Consider the following 18372-nt stretch of genomic DNA (forward strand, 5'->3'; position numbering starts at 1 on the left):
TGGACTATTGTCTGGGTAACAACAATGCCCTGGGTTAGGTCATCTACAGAGACTGAGCATTGGCCTTCTGATCTAAAAGCAAGGATGCTACTGCTGTAGCTGAAGAACACACTCCACCATCTTAAAGGCAGGGGCTGACTCTTATAGCGCTGTAAGTGATTCCACCACAAGAGGGGGACAAAGTCCCACTCTGTTAGTGTTGAATACACCTGTATCGCATCCTCGTCTTCTCAGAAGAGGATGGACCTAATGGGGCAGGGTGAAGGGTGAGGACTGAATGAGCACTCTAACCTCAGGAGTGTTTGGTCCTTGTGGGCATCCGTTTGCGGAGGGTGTACGCTTTAGCCTAGTGTATAGTGAACATGGGGACTGTCACAAAGGGGAGAACAGCCCCTCCCGGGTGCTCCTGGACCAAACAAAGGTGAAGAATCTGAATTCTCCTGCTAGAAGGTAGAAAGGGGACAAACCTGCTCCCTCATCCTCTTCTCCTCATATCGTTGGCGCTCATTGTTTGCCTTGCTGAGCCGCTCACTCTGCTTCTTTTGCTGGCGAGGGCCCCGCCCAAAGAAAATGTAATTGACAAAGGCATATTCCAGGAGCGCCAGGAACACGAAGACGAAGCAGCCCATGAGATAGACGTCGATGGCCTTGACGTATGGGATCTTTGGGAGGGTCTCCCGCAGGTGGGTGTTGATGGTGGTCATTGTGAGCACCGTGGTGACCCCTGCAACAACAGTGTGCATGCTCCGTTACCGAGACGGGATGGTGCCAGAGCACGGCACTCACTCACTGTCTCCTCCATCTGAGCAATGCAGGGAAAGGGATAGATCAGTGTAGGGAGTGAGGAGACCAGGGCTCTCAGACACTCCCAGCCCCATTCTCTCCCAGCAGGTGTGGCTCCAGAGAGGGATAAGCAGGATGGCTGAGAGATAGACTATAGCTGTTCTGATCCCCACCTCCCAACAGGAGTCACGGTAGGGAAGAGCCAGGAGGCCTAGTGAGAGAGGAGGGTATCAACTGTGCTTTAGCAAGATGATCTATATAAACCCCCTCTGGCTCTGCTCCACCTTTGTCCCCTTCCTCCTCCACTCAGGATGGTAGAGAATACCCAGCTCTGCTCTCTTCTCCTCCCTCTCCCTCTCCCCTCTGACTCCAAGGTCTCCCTTCTCATCTCTGTCCTTCTTCCACCTGACTCCATTCCTTCCTCTCTGCCTGACTTGCTAATTCCCTCTCTTTCCTTTCCCACTCACTCTCTCCCCAGCTCATTTCCCTCCCTTTCCAGCCCACTCGTGTCCCTCGGACCTTGTCTTCCTCACCCACTCTGTCCCCGGAATCCTGAAGTGTCTTGTTCATTCTCACGGCCCCTGCCACTCTGTCTTCCCCATGCTCCAGTCTCTCGGCATTGCCTTGCACAAGGTCGCTGACAGCCTTCTCACAGCTAAAAGGCTCTCGTTGACCACTCTGCTGCCTTTGAGGCAGGGAAGCACTCTGGCCCCCTTAGCTTTCACAGCTCAGCTCTCCATGTACCTTGTTGATCACCCTGTCAGTGTCTCTTCTAATAATCCTCAACCTCCTCTACTGGCTGCTGGCAATCCCCACGATCCTGTCCTTTGCTCTCTCATTCTCCTTTTCTCTGTGACTTTAACTGTGCCTGTGCTTTCAACTACAATTTCTACAACAGTGGCTCTCAGTCCCAAGCCCCTCTCTCTATCTGTGATGCTATGTACCTTGGGGAACACCCTACACCCTCATGTTCATCTTTATAAAATGATTGTGTGGAATCCAATGCAAAGTTTGTCATGTTGGGTGATTCCGGAGGGCTCATGATGCACTAAGCATGGTTGTTACAGTGATGTTACAGTAATGTTATAGTAATGTTATAGGGTATAATTTCATGTATATAATTATGAGGCTGAAAATGTATCCTCAAGGCTTAAAGCAAGCCCAGGCAAAAACTCTCCAAGAACAGAGAGGCAGTTCACACCTCATCAGGGCAGGTATGGGACAAACACAGCTCATCCTCACAGGAACAAAGGACACTGGCCTATAATCTGTTTGTTAGACTCTCGAGAGAGTCACCCCCCTTCCTTTGGTCAGTCTGGAACTGCGATGAGGTAATGCTCACCTGACTCTGAATGCGGGGGACGGGGGTAAAGCCAAGAGGGAAGAAAGGACATGATAAAAGGGAGAGACATTTTGCCATGCTTTTTCTCTCTCTTCCACCTACATCTACAGACACCACCACCACCAAGCGACTGAAGCACCGATCAAAGGGGAGAGCTTGGCTGAAGGGCAACCAGCCAGCCTGTGATGGGAAGCATCTAAGTTTGTAAGGGTATTAAAAGTGTTAAGATCCGCTTAGAATGCGTTTTGCTTTTATTTCATTTGACCAAATCTGACTTGTTATGCTTTGACTTATAATCACTTAAAATCTATCTTTATAGTTAATAAATCTGTTTGTTTATTCTACCTGAAGCAGTGTGCTTGGTTTGAAGTGTGTCAGAGTCTCCCCTTGGGATAACAAGCCTGGTGCATATCAATTTCTTTGTTAAACTGACGAACTCATATAAGCTTGCAGCCTCCAGCAGGTATAACTGGACATTGCAAGTTGGAGGTTACTAGGGTTGTGTCTGGGACCAGAGGTATTGGCTAGTGTCATTCATTGGCTAGTGTTGTACAATCCAAGGAGTAGCTTACATGCCAGAGGCTGTGCGTGAACAGTCCAGGAGTGGAGGTTCTCACAGCAGAGCAGGGTAAGGCTGGCTCCCAGAGTCAAGGATTGAAGTGACCTAGCAGATCACTGGTCCAGATAACACCAGAGGGGAATGTCACAATATCCCTGACCTCTGCACCTCTTTCTAATCTCAGATCTTTACCCCCTCTCTGATGTTTCCTCCTGGGTATCCAGCTGCCACCCCAACCTCAATATTTCTATAAGTGAATTCTTTCTCTAACGCCACTCCATTGTCCTTCCTCTCACCGACACAGTCACCCTGAACACTTTTCTCTCCTTCTCCCCCAATATCCGGTCTCTCACTTTACCCTGTATAACCCCCACATCCACCCTTTCCTTGCTGCTAAAACTCCTGTCTGTGCACTGGTTACCTCTTGCCTTTATTACGGCAACCTTCTTCCTTCTGGTCTACGAACTCCACCTCAAAGTCTGTCTGAAGTCATCTTCCTCTCCCATTGCTCTGTCCGCACCATCCCTCTTTTGAATCTCCCTGTTGGCTCCTTGTCTTCTACTGTAGCAAATTCAAGCACTTTATTCTCATCCAGCCTACATTTCAGTTCTGCTAAGCCTCTAGCCCTCCTCTTACTCCTTACACTGATCTCAGTTCCCTCACCTTACTGTCTCTTCTGTATCCTTCCCTCCGTTGAACCTTCTATCAGGCTGCACATGCCTGTTCTGGTATTCCAGTCACCCTCTCCTCCTTCAACTCCTTCTTCCAAACCCACATCTTCAATAAACCCCACCTCTTGTCTCCTGATTAAGGTTCCTTCACCCAGGCTCTGATTCAGGAACACATCCCGATTCAGGACAGCTCTTCAGCCTGTCCTTAAGTGCTTTCCTAAACTGAGGGCCTAAATTTATTCTCCTGGATTTGTCTTGTATTTACTTAAGAGTGTGAGCTCTTCAAGGCAGGAAACGTGTCTTTGTAAAGAGTTTGTAAAGTACCATGGAAATTTGTAATACTGCATACATTCCCCCTGTGCCCATAGTCATTCATTCATCATCTGTCTGTCCGTCCATCCATCCATCCATCCACCCCCAGTGCCTATCTATCCACCTAACCTAACTGTTTTCTCTGCCTCCCAGTCAATCGACAGAGACACACACACCTCTGAGTGTGACCCCCCTTATAAATTAAAAACACTTTTAAAATATATTTAACACTATTATAAATGCTGGAGGCAAAACGGGGTTTGAGGTAGAGGCTGACAGCTTGTGACCCCCAGTAATAAACTTGTGACTGCCTGAGGGGTCCCGACCCCCAGTTTGAGAACCCCTAGGTTAATTTAATTTTAGCACCGTGTCCATTCACATGCATGTGCTATTTTGAGCATTTCAGTTTTCACAACATAGGCTCATTTCAGATTCTGGAACAAGCTCAAATGCTCAGATTGTGGAGTATGTACATAAGCTATACTAAAGACAAACCCACAGTAACCATCTCCAGTTTGTGAGGGAGCCAGTCTCTAGGAAACAGATACATTCGTGGAGGTTAAGTCCTATTAGCCAGGATGGGTAAGGAATGGTGTTCCTAGCCTCTGTCTGTCAGAGGGTGGAGATGGATGGCAGGAGAGAGATCACTTGATCATTACCTGTTAGGTTCACTCTCTCTGGGGCACTTGGTATTGGCTACTGTCGGTAGACAGGATACTGGGCTGGATGGACCTTTGGTCTGACCCAGTATGGCCATTCTTATGTTCTTATGTTCTAAGCTAAATGAACCCAAAGTTATGGAAACAGATATGAGTCAAGGAAGCCAGCAGAGTATCAGAAACCTGGAAAAATCTCTGACTGGATGGGCTCAGGCGTTTGGTCACAAGGTGAGGTGGTTCAAAAGTTTTGGATTTGTTTTAAGCAGATTTTTTTTATTGTTTCTTTAAACAAACACAGCAAGCAGCAAATATTTGGCCACACGCTTCTGAAACCCCAAACCATATTCAGGTTTTGGCAGACGAATTTCAGCTTTTCAATTAAAAAAAACACAACAAATTTTGAAGGAAAGCAGACATTGTCCGTGATTTTTTTCTGCTTTTTAAAAACCCCTAGTTCTAGATCCAAAAAAAGTTTTGATGGAAAATATTTGTCCAAACCCTTTTTAATGAGCTTTAGTGCCTTTTAGCACTAGCTGATGCTGAGAACCAGTGATACCTTGTAAAGGTGACTTGAAAAGAAGTTTTCTCAAAACTGGGTTTGTGCTGAGATGCGGAAGGTTTTTAAATGTTTATTTTTCCCACGGCTGCCGGGGGGGGGGGGGGGAATTTGCCTCGGAAGGGGCCCCCACGAGAATATAGTATTCTATAGTATTGAAACTTTTTTTTATGGAAGGGGCCCCTGAAATTGCTTTGCCCCAGGCCCCCTAAATCCTCTGGGCGGCCCTGCAACCACACAAAGAAGGGGAGCAGCTGCAACTGGGCAGACAGGCAGGGACTGGGCATGCCAGGGTGGGGAGTGGATGAAGATTTGGCTCCATCGTCCATAATGTTCTGATCAGCCTGGCAGGGGAAGTAAGGTGCACCAGGAAAAGGGCTGGCAGAGTTTACTTCTGCCCTGCAGTGAGAGAGTAGCTGGCCCTATCTATGATTCAGAGACGCTATTTTCAAAAAAGCTACAACCTCTGCTCTTGGGACAGCATAGCCAAGCACTGTCCCTGACTAGGGGTGGCTGAAGGTGCCACTTCACCCTCAGTACGTTTCCAAGCAGAACACCTGTATGCCTGAATGTGGAGCCTCATGGAAATACAAGACAGTGCATTGATTCCAGTGATTAGATGTGTCACCTGTGCATTTGTTTGCATGTCTGTTTGATTACTACATCGCACACAGCTGATCACTCCAATAACTGCACAGATGTCTGTATATCTGGATCTCTGCATATTTGAACTGCATCTCACCAGATATGCTGTGGTAGCTTCAAGTTTGACCCTCTTGGGAGATAAAAGGTGCAGTGTGTATTTATTTTGCTGTGCGATCTCTATCAGTCTTTTAATCACTCTGTTCTCCGTATATTTTTCAAACAATCCCAGCCCACTCCCCTCCCGAAAGGAAGCCCTTATGGAGTGTAGAGTGAAAAGGGACCTACCCAATGCCACCCGGGCAGCAGAGGCATCATAATTGATCCAGAAGGAGACCCAGGACAGGATGGTGATGAGGATGGAAGGCATGTAAGTCTGGAGGATGAAGTAACCGATGTTCCTCTTGATCCGGAAACTCAGGGATAAGCGGAGATAAGAGCCTGTAAATCAGATACCAAAAGGAGCTGTCATTTGCCAGGGCTACAGGTGTGATAAGGGGACAGGAACAGGAATGGAAATCAACTGGGAATCACTCATATCTCTCCCTCTTTAGAAGCAATGCTGGGGAGGGGCAGGGGAGGTAATCCTGCTAGTCTGCCTCTCCACTGATGACATAGATTTATCACCTTCAGGAAGAGCCTCTTTGGAGCCTGGTCAATTGGGCCCACTGCCTTGGATCTTTAACCACCTTGAGTGGTAAGGAGCCCAGGCTTTCTGAGCATTAAATGGGAACAGATTCTCCCATAAGCAGTTGCAGTTGGAGAAGACAGAGGATTTCTTCTGCTAGATACCATGTGCTCACTCACAAAAATAAGAAAATTTACTCCTAAACAGTGGAAGGCAGTGCGTTAGGCAGCTGCTGGGAAAACTCGGCACTGTCCCAACCACGAGGTTCCTGTTCAGCCTCATTGCTCAGATAAAACTTCCAGTTTCATGTGCAAGCTCTTCCATAAAATGCATGTACCATTGCGAATCTTATTTTCCCTGTGCAGGTACCATAAAGGTGTGGGCAAATGCGAACAGCTTACCTGTGCAAGTCTGTAGAGGACTCCAGTAAGAACTCACCCTTCTGTAACTCTCCCCTTTCCTATGAAGCTGAAAATTCAAGAGGTCACCCTGCCTCAACTGCTATCTTAACAGCCGAGGAAGGGGATAACGTATTATGACAAAGGGACCCTCAAGGTTGGCAACCAGCTTAACTGGGCAGGCAGTTTGGTTTAATGGTTAGGGCACTACACTAGGAAGACAGAAACCTGGGGTCTGTTCTCAGCATGCATCTTTATCTCCTTGGACAAGTCACTTCACCTCTCAGTACTTTTGTTCCCCTCCCACTTTTTGTCTGTCATACTGTAGGCTTTTGAAGGCAGAGATTGTCTTTCACTATGTGATTGCCCAGTGCCCAAGCCAATGGGGCACCCAGCTTGGTTGGAGCCTCCAGGCAATATTGTAATAACAATTGATGATCTTGGCAGTGGTCTCATGTAATTTAGAAGGTCTTAAGAGCCAATGTTTGTGGTTTGTTTTTGACAGTGCACACACACTAGATAAAATTAAGTCTGTCACTAATCACAACAAATTTTCCAGCTGCACAACCAGATGTGCAATCTCACCAGCTCCTTTCCCCATGACACACAGGTAGGTTTGCTTCTCATTCATAGGTTGCACACTTGTTTTTAAGGAAATGTTTTTCTTCCTATTGTTATTTTTATTGGAGCTTCAAGAGCCACTTGGAAATCACATGGAAAGAGTGGTAAAGGTGGGAACCTACCAATGAAGCCCTGTTTGAGGGAAGTCAGCATTTTGGCCTGGCAATCTTGAGGGTATCTGCAAAAAATGGCACCATTCACCTCTTGCTGTCTGAGGGTAGGGATCTGAAAAAGCAGGGTTGGCAGGAATAGAAGAGAGACCAATTTTCCAAAGTGGCACTGCAAGATTAGAGCCCAGGCCCTCAACCATCCTAGACAAGTGCTGCTACATCTAAGTTAGAGAAGCAACTCCATTGACTTTTGCAAAGAGAATCCTTTATATGTTTCCCAAACTCCTTTGCACAGAACCCCACCTGTGGTGAAGACCACTTCTCTGGTGACCAGTCTCTGCTCGATGATGGTGAACTGGGGCAGCTCCAGCATCTCCATCCCCGTGACGGCTGAGTTGTTTCCTTGCCAGAAAAACACAATGTCATCGACTGTGTAGCCATCTGTGGGGTGAGGAAGCATAGTACACTCAGAGTTAGCAAGTCCTGGCAATCAGCACCTCCATCTCCATGAACACTTTTCCCATGGGTCCCAAATGGAGTCCATTTATGAGGGCAACCATTCCCCACCTTTTGATGCACCTTCGCTCCTTAGCCCAACTTGGTAGAACAGCTACCTGGAGAAAGAAACAAATGACCAAGACTCCTTCTGAAGACTAAGAAGTGGAAGGTGAAGGTGGGAGCTGGCCCCACAATCCTTGGTTTGCTTAGCGGGGATTTGTACATCAGAAACCTCTCTCACAAACAATATGCACAGCTTTTCCTTGGTGAACTATTTCTGCATGTCAGCAGGGGGAGATCACACGATGCTTTTTTTGGTGTGACCCATGAAAATGGTGCCTACCTGTTTACAAAATACAAGAGCAACAGGATGGTGGATAATGAACAGCAGCACTAACAAAAAAACCCACAACATTTGGGCCTTTCCCCTCCAGACTCTCAACATTTTCATCTAGGTCAAAATGTGAACTTCTTTGATAGGTGAATGCCTTCATTAAGCAGCCATTTAGAAGAGCTTTGGTGGGTGAGAGGGCTGGATGGCTCTGGGAGATAATAATGAGCTATCAAGTCTTTCATTTCAGCATAACTAGTTCAAATGCAAGCCTGGTCCATCATGACCTAATGCAAATCCCCCTTTGGGTTTGGTCCTGCACTGTATGCATGTGGGAATCTGCATGTACCATCACCAGGTAACAAATGCTTGGCAGGACTGGGTGTGCAGGGGAGCCCAATTAATGAGAGCACTGCTGAGCAGCTGCCAAACTACTCCTGTCCAGTAGCAGGAGTGAGGCCAACAAGGGACACATACAAATGAGTGTCTCATTGGCATAATGATCACACATTCATTCCCTGGCCTGTTTTACCTTGCACCCTTGAGAGTAAGTGTGCAAGGGGTTTATTATTTCTCATTGCAGAAAACTCCACCCAGAGGTTCAACCTAACTTGCATCTGAAAATAGCCTCTGTTCATCACCAGTACAACAGCCCTGCAGGGCATGCAAGTACTTGCAGCATCAAGGCATTTTGCTAGTTCGTGTGGAAGGGACTTGCCATTCTTAGTGGGAAGGTGTCCACAACCTATAGCCATCATCACAACTGATACCGATTGTCAGTAATGTCCACAGAGAGACCAAGAATTAAATGGATCATAGAGACCTGTAGGGCCCTAGAGGTGCATAGTCCCTCCAGAACAGAGTTTAGGCAAAGGATGACAGCAAAGTTTACACTATCTCCGTACCTGCCCTGTAGATAAACAGCAAGTCACTTAGCCTTAGATATCATTGCATTTATTCAAAGCTGCTTTAAAAAACATCCCCAAACATTGGACCAGATCCACAGCTGGTTAAAACAGCATAGTTCCATTGACTTCAATACAGCAAGTCCAAGTTCCACCAGCTGAGGATCTGGCCCATGAAAGCTCACTGCTTCTGTGCATTGGGCTGGGGGCTCCTGCTGAGCCCATTCTTCCCTCTTTTGGGAGGAGAAGATCTGCACCACACTTGAGATGTGGCTGATCCAGGTCCTAGGGTGACCATGCTCCTGCTCCCACTAAAGTCACTGGCAAAACTGCCATTGGCTAAAGGACAGAGTCAGGTCATAAGCTCACACAGACTTATAGTGTTTAAGGCCAAAAACGACCATTAGATCATCCGGTCCAAGCTCCTGTATATAACATGACATAAAATTCCACCCATTGACCCCTGTATTGAGCCCAGTACCTTGTGTTTGTTTGGCTAAAGCATCTCTGTCAGAGAGGTAGCCAGTCTTGATTTGAAGGCATCAAGAAATGGAGAATCCACTACTTCCCTAGGGAGTTTCTTCCAATGGTGAATCCCTCTCGCTGTTAAAAAACTGGGCTTAATTTCTAAATTGAATTTGTCTGGCTTCAGCTTCCAGCCATTGGCTCTTGTCCTGCCTTTCTCCATTAGGTTAAAGAGGCCAGTATTTTCTCCTCATCAAGATACTTATACACCATAATCAAGTCAGCTCTTAATCTTCTTTTTGATAAGCTAAACAGATCAAGCTCTTTAAGTCTCTCTCTGTAAGGCATTTTCTCCAGCTCTTGAATCATTTCTATGACTCTTTTCTGCATCTGCTCCACTTTAACCATGTACACCAGACCTGGATGCAGTATTGTAGTATCAGTGTCACCAACACCGTGTACAGGTAAAAATCCCTTCCCTACTCACTCGCTATCCCCATGTTCAGACATCCAAAGATCACATTAGCCTTTTTTGCCTCAGCATTGCACTGGGAGCTGGTGTTGCTTTCCCACTATGACCCTTCAATCCTTTTCAGAGTCACGCTCTCCAGGGTACAGTCCCCCATTGGGTAGGTCTGGCCTACATTCCTTGTTCCTAGATGCATACCTATGCATTTGGCAGGATTAATACACATGTTGTTTGTATGGGCCCAGTTTACCAAGCAATCTGCATTGCTTTATTCTTATCATTATTTACCATCCTGACACCCTTTGTGTCACCCACAAATTTTATCAGCAGCGATTTTATATTTCCTCCAAGATCATTGATGAAAATGTCAAATAGTGTTAGGCCTAGTGCTGATCCCTGAGGAACTCTACTAGAAATCCCCTCATTCAGTGATGATTACCTACCGACAACTACTTTTGGAGATCTGTCAGTTAGCCAGTGTTTATCTATTTAACATGTGCTCTGTGGATACCATATAGTGCTATTTCTTTTTAATCAGAATGTCAAGTGGTACTGAGTCAAATGCCTTACAAAAGTCTAAGTATATTACATCTAACTACCAAACTTGTAATCTGTCAAAGAATGAAATCAGGCTGGTTTGACTCTTTTCCATGAAACCATGTTAACTGCATTAGTTATATTCCTATTATTTATTGGTTGAATCCCAGATCAGCTTTTCCGTTACTTTGCCCAGGATTGATGCCAGGCTAAATGGCTGATAGTAAGTGGCACAGCAGTCAGGAGGGCACGTGAAAAAGCAGCTACCTTTCAGGATGCAAGCTCTCAGCTCACAAGGTTATGAAAATGTAGCCTCATCTCTTTATGACAAACTCTATTGTGAGCCTTATATGACATCCTTCCCCTCTTCCAGCTTGATCTTCCCACACCGTTTGGGTACTAATCATCTAGGTAAACCTCACTTGGGGCTTGCCTGGACATACAGCGTGCAGCATGCTGGGGGAAAATCTACCGCACACTAACTGTCCGTGTGGTCAATGCTGCAGTGCTCTGAAAGTTCCATAGTGGATTTTGATCTACTCCCATTTAAAGGGGGATAGGTCAATGCATACTAAGGAACTTCTAGTGCACGGCATCAGGATCCACATGGACAGTTAGCACGTTGCAGGCTACTGTGGGGTAGATTTCCATCCCAGACTGACGCAGACTAACTATTTGTCTAGATGAGCCCTTATTCAATTCCTTGCCATTTCAGAGGCCTCGGGCATTGGTGCACCTTGCTCCCTCCTGTTCTCTGCCTGTGGCACACAACACTTTAGTCTCCTCAGAGTTGTAATGCTTTGGCCTAATTCTGGTTGTTTGGTGTGGAGATGGCTGGTGGTGTTCAGTGCTCTGTGATATGCCGGAGGTCAGACTAGATGATCTAGAGTTCTCGTCTGGCTTTAAACCTTATGACTCTGCTACCGGCTTATATTATCATAGCCCTTGTTGTCTGGAGCAGAAGAGAGGAGCTAAAGGGGCTGCAGTTGCTGATGGGATTCAGGGCAGAACTATCAATCTGGCCCCCATGCCCAATAGAATCCACTGCAGAGATGTCCCATCACAGCGCTGCTCCATGTAATTAGTCCAAGCTTCCTTAATCCTTTGTATCTAAGAACTGGCTCACTGCTGGATTTACACAAACATCATCACACCATTTGTGTCCCAAATTTGACCTATCTTGCAACTGCCATAAGCTGATGTGCCGGAGGAGAATGTCTTCTGGATTCTAACTGTCCACTGCTGTTTCATAAATCCATAACCCTGTCACTGTGAGAGGGGTGTTTTGGTGGGTTTTGATTAAAAAACATTTTGGTAGGACCACAGCAAACTAACTAACTAACTAACTAACTAACTAACCAGTGCTTCTATTCCAAAGCCGTGCTGCTGACACCATTGGCAATACTGGCACACAAATGAGAAAGGAAACAAAATGGAGCTGTGTTAGTTTCAGACACGCCAAATATGTAAAAGACAAAAGCATTAAGGAAATAAACCCTCCTCTGCATGGGTCTTTTACATACTGCAAGGAAACATAGCTCTGATGCTAACAAATTAGCTTGAGAGTGTCCCACTAAAAACACAATCACAATTCTCTGCCTTCTGTTTTCTTGGTTCTACTGTAAACTACGCTCAATATACTAAGAGACACCAACTATGACATGTCATTACTGCCTCCATCAGGACCTAATTTACATTCCATTATGCACCATGCTAAGTGCTGCAATTTGCAATTTGCCCTAACCAAATCAAAACTATTGCTGGAACTCAGGCTGCCCAGCACGTGAAGCATTATGAAGGCAACATGGACATTGCAGACTGTGGACATAGTGGGGACATTCCTTATGAAAAAGGAAAAACTCCAGACACTTCATCTTCACTATTGTGAGAGTTGTGGCTTTGGACCGTTCCTGTAGGATGCTGTGGTGCATTTTCATCTCTCCCCTCCTGCAAATATTCAGTAGGCCAGAAAATGCTGCTGGTGAAATGGCAGCTTCTAAAACCCTTGCCACAGTGAGTAAGATTTTCAATCTCACCCTGATGCTGGTGCCCCGGTATCCTCTTTCCTGACTCTCCATTGCTGGGGGTTCACCTGAGTGGCTCCCACCCTTTGAAAAGGGAGACCGAGAAGCCAGGCCAGACTCTTCCATATGCCCCAACCCAGCCACAACAGAGACAAATGGGTGTGGAAGTCACAACACCCAGTCAGGGGACAGTGCGTGTACTGCACCAGTGGGGAAAGAGAGAGAAGAATGGCAGATCCCCAGCAGCAATCAGTGGAAAACAACACAGACTGGAAAGGGAAATAACATGCAGGGACCCCCTGCTTTCCCTCCTCTTATGACATGTGCAATGCTAGTCCTACGGGAGGCAGGGGAAGGCACGAGGCATACGCACAGCTCTCAATTTCTAGCGTGCAGTTCTGCTGGTCCAGAGGGTATCTCCTCAGATCCATCATGCAAGCAGCTGTGGTGGTGATTCTGAAAAGGAAAAAAAAATATTAAAGGAAGACATGAAAGTCAGGCAGCATGAGGGGCCGCTGTTTCTATGGTAACCAGGGAGAGCCATGGTGGGGAGGGAAGTATGTGGGGAGGGGGAACTGAATGAAGCTCACCCTCAACTGCATGGCTTAAGTCTTTCGTGACTCACGTCAGCCAGGCTGCATCTTTATTAAAGAAGGGGGGGAGGGCACGCTGTGTTTCCTCTGTATATACATGAGAGAGAGACAAAGACACTGAGAGGGGCAGGGCTTTCAAAATGAGGGAGGAAGAGAGACATTTCTGTCTGTGAAAGAGAAAGAGAGAGGACACCCATGCCTATAAAAGAGAAGACGTGTGTTGATTAAATTGCTCTGCATTGGGGCATAAGGGAAAATAATGTATCTGATTATCTGTCTATTCAGCCATCCAGCTAGCCAGCCAGCCTCTCCCAGTCACCATGACATTTGTCTATCACCACCCGTACTCCTCCATCTAATCTATCTTTCTATCATTGAATGTGATTATCCAAATCTCACTTCTTTGAACCTCCCTTTCTAATGAATTGCATGTCTCCTTTTCTATCAACTCCCAATTATGTTAACATATTGGGCATAGCACAAATGGGTTGGGTTGCGATAGATATGTGTGCATGTGTGTGTTCACACACACACACACATATCTCACACAGCTATGATGCGGGGGTGTGAGAGTGCGTGGATGGGGCTGTGCACATTTATATGTGATGTGTTGTGTGTGTGGGGGGGTGAATGCGGAGATATGTGCCTTTATGTTTGTGGAGAGTGGGACTGCATGTGTCACATGTGTGAAAAAGGGGGAGCAGCAGGTGAAAGAAAGACTGGGCGGGGAGGTGTTCACTCTGCTGCACTGCCTCCTTTGCATGTGGCTGCCGTGCGCTTCGGATGGCAGAGGGGCAGCTGAGGGGGGACAGAGCAAATCACTGTCTAGTTACCCAGCCTGGCAACACAGCACTGTCCTCATAGTATGCTGCCCCTCAGGCATACCGGCTTTGCTCCCCCTCACCTGACTACCCAATCTCCTTTGAATGCAATCTCCTTTCTGTGCAATGTGTGTGTGTGTAGCTGGAGGTGAGGGGGAAGGGTTGGTCCCCCCACACCCCTTTCAATTAACCATCTGGAAGGCATTAATCAAGCAACACATATTTTTGGATGCAGGCATAAGCAGTGAACTGTTAACAGGGAAGCTTTGTTATCTTCTGAGCCCTGTGGCCTGGGAGGTGGAGAGAGGAAGGGAGAGAAAGAAAGGGTGATAAAGAATGAGGAGATAGAGAGCCAGAGAGAATGAGACTCAGATCAAGCAAAAGAATCAATGAGGAAGGAAGAGATAGAAAGCCAGGGTGTATGTGGGGGGGGGTACATAGAGATAAAGCAGGGGGAGGGGGGGCAGAGAAAAGAAATGGAGAGAAAGCACTCAGCTGAGCTAGAAACGCACTCAGAGCGAGAGAGCGCATCACTGAGCAGCTGTCTCTTTAAGAAATCTTGTGTGCTAAATTTATCTCTCTGCTGTCTGTGAAGACTGTTTGTAGGAGATGAAGCCTTGAGGAGAGCCTTTGCCACTGCCTGCCATGCTATAAATAGATCTGGAGAGACGGAGGGAATTTATATATATCCTCACGGGGTCTAGATACAACATTGTAACTGCCCTTTGTCAGAGGAAAGGGCCAGGGTGGGAAGGAAAAATTAACCTGTTAATCTGAATGCTGCACACAGCAGAGGGGGAAAATGAGCTGCCTAAAACTCTGATCACAAATGACTGTGTATTTCATTTACTGCTTTAGCAGCAGTCAAACTTTGCACCTCCAACGGGAGAGGCAATGCCCATCCCATTCCTTCTCAGCAGTCTCGCTATAGTCAGGAGACACCTCAGAGGGGCAGAGATGAGGTTTCCATGGGGCATCCATCCCTACTGAAGACAGACCTCGGAGTCAGCACAGCGGCTAATGCAGGCATGTGCCAGGACCGACGAGTTGCAAATGTGCGTGACTCATCCCCTATGCCGCACATGGCATATACTGTACATATTATGCCACACCTGTGGGAAATAGCATCTACAAATGCATAATCCAATTTTCTCTGAAGTGCGAGATGCAAAAATGTATTAAATTAACATTTTCCACCCCATTTGTGGGACACTGTGGGCTAAAACCTTCCCAGAGCCTCTGTCCTAACTTTGCCGAACCAAGGACGATTAGGGGAGGGCTGCCCTGATTTTCAAGTGACCCTCTGGCCTCCCAGCAGGACTCTGCCATCACCTGCAGTGCTGGCTTCAGATCCAGAGCACGACACGGTATGCTATGGATGCTACACTCCAAAGGCCAATTCCATTCTAGGCGTAAATCTGGGTTTACTACAATTTACAGCAGCGTAACTAAGAGCAGGATATGGCTCCTTGCATTTTGGAGCAAATACAACCATCAGTTAGGGATGATCATTATTGTGCAATAAAAAGGATTGAGATATATTGGCCCCAGAGAATCAGATAAATTGCCCCCTTTCTCTCCTTAAACTACAGCCCACTGGCTGGCCAGCAGCGTGTGCCATGCATGCCTGGTTACATGCCCTCTTCCCTTTGCATGTTATGATGTTACCCATGGGATAGAACGGGGGCATGTGGAGGGATGAACCTGCCCCAGAAGCTGGTGATGATCCTGCTGCTTTTTGAACATTCACGTGCTGGGATCCCCTCTATCTGTATCACCTGGACTCCAAGAATTCTGCCTTACTCCTCTCCTGGATTAAAGTTGGTAATGGCACGGAGAAAGGTGAGGGTCAACAATAGCTGCCTTCATGCCTCAGATATGGCATGGATGATACTGGCCATGTGCCCTCTGCTGCCCAGAGACAATGAGGGCATGTGGTTGAACTCCACCCCTGGAAGTGTGTTGATGCTGTTAGGGCCTGTTTGGCAGCCCGTGGTCTCTGCCTAGGTGGTTACATAGGTAGCCCATTTGGCTCAACCCTCCATTTTGCCTGCTCTGTTGTGTGGCACGTTCAAGGAACTGTAAGGCTGACACGGCTTATTTGGCAGTGACTGAAAGCCATGACCATCAACCAGCTTGTCAGTGACAGGAGATGGTAGGACTCAGTCTAGCTGGTGCCTACATCACAAAAACCAGAGCTGCCAAGATGGTCCAGAGCAACTCTGGGGCACGTCAGTGAAGGGATTGCTCTACCACTGACCATGTCGTACCTGATCTGTGCATAAAGCCTATTAGTCTCCAAGGTGGTCAGTCCAGCATCTATCACATGCACTATGGTGACTATTAAAATGGTATATCCAACGGCACATGTAACAAATCCACATGGGAGGATAGATAGATCTGTTCATTATATAATATGGACTGTTGGATGGCTGACCCTTATTAGGAGAGCAATCAAGGAAGAGGGGATGTAAGAAGGAGAAAATGGGAAGAGGGGCAGGAACGATGAGAGAGTGAGGAATGACAGGGGAGGATGGAGGAGAGGTGAGACAACAAAGCAGATGATAAAGCACAGGAGGCAAATGGGGGAGAGAAGACAGAAACCGAGGGGGATCCAGAGAGGCAGTGAGGGGAAGGAGATGGGAGAGGGATGGCAGGAGAAGAATGGGAGGTTAAAAGACAGAAAGTAGGAGGAGTGAAGTCTCCCCCTGTGAGAAGGGAGGTGAAGAAACAGAACACACTATGCCACGGTAAACAGCTACAGACAGAGTGCACTGCCTCAAGGGGGAAAAGGGAAAACAAAAGAGAAAGGGAGAGAATGGCGGGGGGGGGGGGGGGGACAAAAGGGAAGGATGTCACATTCTCTTTGACATGAGATTGGAATGACGCCAGATTGTATCATTTATTTATTTATTTATTTATTTTTTAATTCAAAATTTGTCTGGTGTGAAATTTTGTCTGTTTTTGATGGGAATTCGTAGAGACGTTGCCCATCAGATGGATGAACTCACCAGCCTCTTGCACGCAGCATTCAGTGCAATGGCCTGATTTTGTGGCCTCCCACTGACCACAAACGCTGGCTAGCTCCCTGCAGCTTGGACACAATCACCCCTGCTACCCTTGCCCCACCCCACTTTCCTTGAAATCACAATCTCTCCCCCCCACATCCCTCCCACAGAGGATTTTGCCTTTCCATGTGACTCATTTCTGCTCAGCTCTGACAGGCAGAAGAAGTCACACAGAGCTGCTATTTCTGGTGAACAAGACAGCTTTCATTTGGTGGGAGACGGAGGCTAGGACAACTCTGGAAATCTTTTTAAAGGAGGAATCTAGCCCAGGAATACACAAAGTACTTTGGATAAAAATCTGTGGCTGATCATGTGTCCCCACTTCCCTCTAGGGGATGGAAATAGAGCTGACTGTGTGTCATAGACACCATACTGCTAGCAGCTAATGGGGATTCTCCTTCAGCACAAGTAGTAGAGGCATGTGCCTTGGCAGTTGCCATCATGAAGCTCTGAGTAGTTGTGAAATGCCAGGATGAGGCAGCAGTGAAGTTCTGAGTTGGCTCCTGATTTGTTACAACATGAATGGATCCCAAACACTGTTCTCATAAGATGTGCAGCCTGATCAGAGGTCTGGACACAGTTGTGAGAAGCATCTTACCTACTGGGAAGCATCAAATGGAACTGCTAGGGGTTTTCCCATCGCTGACGTAGGCAGAGAATTATTAGGCTGTGTGTATGTGAAGGGGTGTGAAGAGCCAATTCAACCTCCTAATACTTCTGCTTATCATCATGAGTTAAGAGGGACCAGGGGGCTTCATCCTGCCTCCCCTTGCTCGTAGCTCTGGCAGAACTCCTGAATCTTAACGCATCTCATGCTAGGGACTCCCTTCTCCCAAGACAATCTGTCTTTTCCCCCTGCCTAAGTGTTCCAGCTCAGACAGACACAATACCAGCCATTTTGTTTCCTTCTCTGAGCCTCCTCATTGCTGTTTGTTTATTAATGGCTTCTTCTGTCTTATGTAGAGTGATTACATAAGATCGCAGACACGGAGGGAAAGAGCTCAGAGCTGCTATTAAAAACCTGCCATATTCAAGTCTCTGCCTGTGCCGGGCCCATGCTGAGAAGCCTGTAGATCAGTTCCAGCATTCTCGGGCACCTGGTCCTGACAACTGCCCCAGCTGGACCTGCTTTTGGATTTGGATTTCCCTTCAGCCTGCTTTTTCCCAGTTGTCTGTCTCACTTGTTATCCCTGGGCCTTGTGCTCCTCCCTTGATGACAGCAGCTCCCTCTATCAAACTTCTCCATACAATTCATTCAAGCCCTTTTTGGCCTCTCACCATCCATTTGCCCTCAGTCCCTTCATCAAAGGGGCCAGGGGAAGAACACTCATCAGCTGGCACAGTAAAGTGGCAAAGCACTTCATCAAAACTTCCATTGCC

At 47.0% G+C, this 18372-nt stretch overlaps 1 protein-coding gene across 1 annotated transcript in view; it reads right to left on the minus strand.

The window, feature by feature from the left end:
- GABRQ (gamma-aminobutyric acid type A receptor subunit theta) overlaps nt 1-18372 on the minus strand; it is a 93063-nt gene that overhangs the window by 482 nt on the left and 74209 nt on the right. The window contains exons 5-8 of the mRNA XM_039486901.1: nt 12884-12966; nt 7585-7722; nt 5813-5965; nt 468-724 (exon numbers count right to left, since the gene is read on the minus strand). Coding sequence (XP_039342835.1) covers nt 468-724; nt 5813-5965; nt 7585-7722; nt 12884-12966 — 631 coding nt within the window. The remainder of the gene's footprint in view (nt 1-467; nt 725-5812; nt 5966-7584; nt 7723-12883; nt 12967-18372) is intronic.

Source organism: Mauremys reevesii, linkage group 9 (assembly GCF_016161935.1).
Source record: "Mauremys reevesii isolate NIE-2019 linkage group 9, ASM1616193v1, whole genome shotgun sequence".
Lineage (NCBI taxonomy): Eukaryota > Metazoa > Chordata > Testudines > Geoemydidae > Mauremys > Mauremys reevesii.